At 35.5% G+C, this 6,506-nt stretch overlaps 1 protein-coding gene across 1 annotated transcript; it reads left to right on the top strand.

The window, feature by feature from the left end:
* Nucleotides 1-2,283: 2,283 nt before the first annotated feature.
* Nucleotides 2,284-5,218, top strand: LOC114306509 (uncharacterized). The gene is made up of 5 exons (XM_028251752.2): nucleotides 2,284-2,779; nucleotides 3,371-3,555; nucleotides 3,673-3,806; nucleotides 4,660-4,861; nucleotides 5,111-5,218. Exons 1-5 carry the CDS (start codon nucleotides 2,284-2,286, stop codon nucleotides 5,216-5,218), a joined length of 1,125 nt encoding a protein of 374 aa, XP_028107553.2.
* The last annotated feature ends 1,288 nt before the right edge of the window (nucleotides 5,219-6,506 follow it).

Genomic DNA, 6,506 nt, shown 5'->3' with positions numbered 1-6,506 from the left:
TTCAGATTCTGTCTCTCTGCTTGAGTGACAAAACCTGCGCTTGAACAACCACGCAATTGTTTTGCACTTCCGCTCGAGCGATCAAACGTTGGCTCAAGTGTAAAATGTCTGCTCCCAAAAGTTCACATGTTTTACAGACCGCTCGAGTGACAAGAGTTGCGCTCGAGCAAAGACCTCAGTCTCACGCTCGAGTGACCGTCGAGCGGAGAAATCGCACAACCAGTACTTTTGCAAACCGCTCAAGCGAAGGAAGTTGGGCTCAAGCGACCACTCATGAACTTCTGCTCGAGCAAGGGAAGCTACGCTCAATCGAGAACCCTATTTTCAGCAAACTTACCTAAGTGTTGAACAACATGTTTTGGCAACCTCATTGCATTCTAGACATTCCTAGGCCATAATTAAGACATAATAAAGAAGGTTAAGACTTAGAAACACACTAAGGACGAAATGAAATAAGTTAAGTACTATCCAAGTGTGTGTTCAATGTGTGTGTCTGATATGTTTATGTAGGTCACGCGCCACAAGTTATCGGATTCATCTGCTCTATCTGTCTGCCTTTACAGTCATCTGTGAGTAATAACTTTGTAAAGCTATGTTCACGTTTAAGTAATTTTTTATATGATATGATATGACAAGAAATGCTCTATTTTCGGACATGTTATGTTCTGAATCAATGAATAATTGTCCATATGTTGAAAAATATTCGTGGCATCCTTAGCAAAAGGCCCTAGCCCAGGGGTAACAATACTGTGGTTTATGAGCACAAGGCCCTAGCCTGGGGGTAATAATACCGTGGTCTCATGGCCCTTGACCGGGGGTAACAATACTGCGGCTCACGTATGATTACAAGTTCCTAGTACCGGAGGTTCCTTTATGGAACTGACAAGTATGACCTTTAATGCTCTGTATTTGATTTGTTAGCTCTATTGGATGTACCACATATGAACAAGCATTAACTCTGATTTCTGTATATGATTTGAACAAGAATATAAATATGAAATTGTTTCTATTTTCTGAATCTGTTATAGGACATCATTCATTTAAACTTTTACTTTGTTATTATTCACTAGGCTCTTGCTCACTGTTTATATTATGCATGTAGGTGACCTGGCTCAGAGTTGAGGACCTGGAGCTTGGGTTTTGTCAGCCAACCTTTGTGCCTCCTGAGGAAGTTCCCGTTGAAAGAAGTCAAGTTTTGTGACTCGTGTTAAAGATGTTCTTGTTTTGTTTTGGCAATTTGTACACTAGGCTAAGTCCCTTTTGTCATTATCCGTGTGGTGATACATACCTTATGAAACTTTTGACGTTTTTTTATATATATTTAAGTTTTTAATTTCAGTCCCATGTATGTCGGTACAGCTTAATACACTACGTATATTTTATATATTTGCTTCTACTAGCTCCTGTATATTGTTCGTGTGTTCAAAGGCCTTTGGTAATGCCAAGATTGCTAGCTAGTTACGATACTAAACCCATAGGAGCGAGTTTGGTCGTGACAGAGTGGTATCAGAGCATGAGTTATACCGCACACACGAGTCCATATAAGCCATAGGCTATCCTAGAAAAAAAATTAGGGACGTTTCATCTGTATATGTGAGTGTGTGTGTTAATTTTTGTAAATGTGAAAACTGAACCTGACTATGAACACATAAAACGGAAATGAATGAACTGAGATTGAATGATTTGACCATTGTGAAAAGGACTATTTGCCTATGTTTATAAGTTCTCTGTTTACCTATAGCAAATGAAAAATACAAGAAGTAATGATGCCACCGAATCCTCTGAGGCCTAAATGAGCCGAATAGAATAGATGCTTGCAACTTTGACTGAAACAATGACGCAATAACAGAGGCAACAACATTTACCTCATCCCCTTCCACCGATGTAAGTTAAACCGGATAACAACGATGTCATAAATTTAACTCAGAAGGTGTTATTGGTTACCTATGCCAGTTTGTCCAAAATGTGAAAACTGAACCTGACTATGAACACATAAAACGGAAATGAATGAACTGAGATTGAATGATTTGACCATTGTGAAAAGGACTATTTGCCTATGTTTATAAGTTCTCTGTTTACCTATAGCAAATGAAAAATACAAGAAGTAATGATGCCACCGAATCCTCTAAGGCCTAAATGAGCCGAATAGAACAGATGCTTGCAACTTTGACTGAAACAATGACGCAATAACAGAGGCAACAACATTTACCTCATCCCCCTCCGCCGATGTAAGTTAAACCGAATAACAACGATGTCATAAATCTAACTCAGAAGTTTATGAAGATGAAACAGCCAACCTTCTTGGGTGGTATTAAACCGTTGAAGGTAGAGACATGGTTACTCGAAATGGAGAAATTATTTGAAGTATTTCCCTGTATCGAGACTCAGAAGGTGTTATTGGTTACCTATACTCTCAAAGATGAAGCTCGAAGGTGGGGGTTGCTAATCCGAAATAGCAACGGGAACATGACATATGCTCAATTCAACGAGATCTTCTACGACAAGTACTTTCCTCAATGCTTTAGAGATTGGAAAGTGTCAGAATTTCAAGAACTTAAGCAATGCAGGATGTCTGTAGTCAAATATAAGGCTAAATTCACTGAGTTAGCCCGGTTTGCTCTGCACATGGTGGATATTGATTACAAAAAAGCACAAAAATTTGAAGGCGGTTTAGATCTGGAAGTGTTTTATCGAGTTGGTGTCTTGAAGTTACCTACCTATGTGGAAATACTAGACAGAGCCTTGATGGCAGAAGCTACCTTAATAGCTATGAAACAAAGTAAGGCCCCAATAACAACTTAATGGAGAAGCAAAAGATCTGGATTCAATTTTCAGAAAGGTCGCTCATCCTTTACAAACAAAAAGCAAAATACTGGATCTTTAAGCAGTTCAAGCCAAAGCAATAGGTCTATGCCAGTTTGTTCAGAATGTGGAATGAAGCATAAAGGCACATGTTACCGTGCATCTGGCGCTTGTTTTTAGTATGGTAAGACCGGCCACATAATTAGAGATTGTCCGCTGCGATTCGACAATGCTAACCGTCCTGTAGCAAGTTCAACCAGATCTATTTCTGTAACAAGGTCAAATGCCAGAACTAATGCCAAAGGGAATACTGGAAATGAGACATTAAGGCAAGAGAGAGTGTTCACATTAGTGCCTGGAGATATACAAAACCTTGAGTCTGTGGTGTCAGGTAGAATTTCCATCTGTGCTCAAAATGCGTATGTCTTGATAGATTCTGGTTTTACACACTCGTTTGTGTCGCATGCTTTTTCTCAGAAGTTAACTAGATCTCTAGAACCCATGAACTATTTATTGTCTGTATCTACGCCATTTTGGGGTTCTTTGATATGTGTATATGTTTATCCAGCATGTGATATTGTGATTGGTGATATGGCATTATATGTTGATTTATTGCCTTTGAGAATCGATCATTTTGACTGCATATTGGGTATGGATTGGTTAACCAAGTATTGTGCAACTATTGACTATGTGAATAAATATGTTGTATTTTGTCCACCTGATTTACTTGAGTTTGTGTTTGCTGGAAATGGGGTAGTTCCTCCCTTATACTTGATTTCCACCATGAAAGCTATTAAACTGCTTAGGAAATGATGTAAGGGTTATATGTGTTGTGTTTTGACTGTGACTTCTGATGGTCCTACTGTAAAGAACATCCCCGTAGTAAAAGAATTCCTTGATGTATTCCCAAACGAACTGTCCGGAGAATTAATTGATAGGGAAATTGAGTTTTCTATTGATGTTGTATCGGGAACACAACCGATTTCTAAGACTCCTTACCGAATGTTAACCTCAGAACTGAAAAAATAAAAAGTCCAACTCCAAGAATTGCTAGACAAGAAATTTATCCGACCGAGCATTTCACCTTGGGGTGCTCCAGTGTTATTTGTTAAAAAGAATGATAGGTCTTTGAGACTGTGTATAGATTATAAAGAACTGAACAAAGTAACCATGAAGAACAAATATCCACTACCCCGAATAAATGACCTGTTTGATCAACTTCAGGGAGCATAAGTGTTCTCCAAGATAGACCTTAGGTCCGGGTATCACCAGTTAAAGGTCAAGGCAGAAGACGTAAAGAAAACGACATTCAGAACTAGATACGAGCACTACGATTTCTTGGTAATGTGATTTGGAGTAACTAATGCACCTGCAGCATTCATGGATTTAATGAATAGGGTGTTTAAACAATTTCTTGATGAATTTATCATTGTGTTTATTGATGATATCTTGATTTACTCCAAAACCAGAGAAGAACATGAAAATCATCTAAGAATTGCCTTACAGATCTTGAGAGAAAAAAAAGTTATATGCGAAATTTTCCAAATATGAATTCTGGCTCGATAGTGTAGCATTTCTGGGACATGTAATCAATAAGGACGGCATATTAGTAGATCCACAGAAAATTGAGGCAATTGTAGACTAGCCAATACCAACTAATATGTCAGAAATTAGAAGCCTTCTGGGGCTTGCAAGTCACTATCGCAGATTTGTGAAAGACTTTTCCAAACTTACTATGCCATTGACACACTTGACTCAGAAAAATGTGCCCTTTGATTGGACTGATTAGTGGGAATCAGTTTTCCAAGAATTGAAAACTAGATTGGTAACTGTGCCAATTCTGTTATTGCCCAACAGAACCGATGGGTTAAAGATTTATAGTGATGCTTCCTACAAAGGCTTGGGGTTTGTGTTAATGCAAAATGGGAAAGTGATTGCCTATGCTTCTTGGCAACTTCGCCCTCATGAAAAGAACTACCCGACTCATGACCTTGAATTAGTAGTTGTGATTTTTGCATTAAAGATTTGGCGTCATTATCTGTATGGAGTGACTTGTGATGTATTCACAAATCATAAAACCTTGAAATATTTTTTTACCCAAAAAGAACTGAACATGAGACAAAGAAGATGGCTGGAATTGATAAAGGACTATGACTTACAAATTTTGTATTATCCGGGGAATGCCAATACTGTTACAGATGCTTTGAGCCAAAAATCTATCGGGAATTTGTCATGTTTGCTCACCGGTTAGAGAGAGTTGTTATGTGACTTGGAGAAAAATGAAATTGAAATTGTACTGCGAGAACAGGGTGGGATCTTAGCCTCCATTTCTGCCCAACCTGCAATCGTTGAAGAGATTAAAGAGAAACAATATGAAGATGAGTTCTTGAAGAAATTTTTTGATGAGATTGATTAAAAACCAAAACTGGGATTTGGGTTACAGAACAATATGTTGAAATTTTATAATCGACTTTGTGTGCCAAACTGTTTGGATTTAAGAAAATGTGTTATGGCCGAAGCTTACAATTCAAAATTTGCCATGTATCCAGGCAATACAAAAATGTATAAAGATTTGAAGCAAAACTTCTGGTGGCCTGGAATGAAGAAAAGTACTATTGACTATGTGGCTAGATGCTTGCTAGGAATGGCAATGGGGATTAATGGGGTGGATATTAATTCCCCATCCCCATTCCCCTATAATAAATTTTCCCCATTCCCCATTCCCCATGGGTACCACCCTCCCCATTTCCTAATGGGTTTGGATTTTCCCCAACCTACTTTAATCCCCATTTTTATTTTATTTTTATTTTTTATATTTAATGTTAACAATTTTTTTTTTTTTTTTTTTTTTTTTTTTTTTTTTTTTTTTTTTTTTTAAGGTTCACAACAAAAGCTAAATGTACCTTCAATTTTTTTTCTTTCTTTTTTAATATATTTAATGTTAACAACAAATTTTTTTTTTATTTTTTATTTTAAGGTTCACAACAAAAACTAAATATACCTTCAATCTTTTTTCTTTCTTTTTAAATATATTTAATGTTAACAACCTTTTTTTTTTTTTTTTTTTTTTTTAAGGTTCACAACAAAAGTTAAATGTACCTTCAATCTTTTTTCTTTCTTTTTAAATATATTTAATGTTAACAATTTTTTTTTTTTTTTGTAAGATTCACAACAAAAGCTAAATATACCTTCAATCTTTTTTCTTTCGTTTTTAATATATTTAATGTTAACAACTTCTTTTTTCTTTTTTTTTTTTTCTTTTTTTTAAGGTTTTAGCTAAATATACCTTCAATCTTTTTTATTTCTTTTTTAATATATTTAATGTTAACAACTTATTTTTTTATTTTTTTTTAGGTTCACAACAAAAGCTAAATATACATTCAATCTTATTTATTTTATTTGGTTCAACAACAAAATCAAATACACATTAATTAATTAATTAAAAAGTTTGTTTTATAATAATCAAATATATAATTTTGAGACAATCAAATAAGTTTTAGTAATTAAAAAAAAATGTGGAAGAACGTGGAAGATTAAAAAAAAATTACAACCATCTCTCTCTCTCTCTCTCACTCTTTTTCCCTACATGTTATAAGAACCTGTTTACAATGTTATAAGAGCCTGTTTGAAGAAATAAAATGTGAAAGAACCTGTTAGACATTCAACAATCTTTCTCTTAGTAAATTTGAACCATTCATTTTAAT

This window comes from Camellia sinensis, chromosome 6, assembly GCF_055761805.1.
Source record: "Camellia sinensis isolate YWXY chromosome 6, ASM5576180v1, whole genome shotgun sequence".
NCBI classification, from domain to species: Eukaryota; Viridiplantae; Streptophyta; class Magnoliopsida; order Ericales; family Theaceae; genus Camellia; species Camellia sinensis.
This window is presented reverse-complemented; position numbering and strand designations above follow the sequence as displayed.

Coding starts and splice junctions, on each gene's coding strand:
- LOC114306509 (XM_028251752.2), top strand. CDS start 2,284: ATGAAACAGCCAACCTTCTTGGGTGGTATTAAACCGTTGAAGGTAGAG. Junction 2,780..3,370: donor CTTAATAGCTATGAAACAAA/GTAAGGCCCCAA, acceptor ATGTTTATCCAG/CATGTGATATTGTGATTGGT. Junction 3,807..4,659: donor TCTAAGACTCCTTACCGAAT/GTTAACCTCAGA, acceptor ATTGCCCAACAG/AACCGATGGGTTAAAGATTT.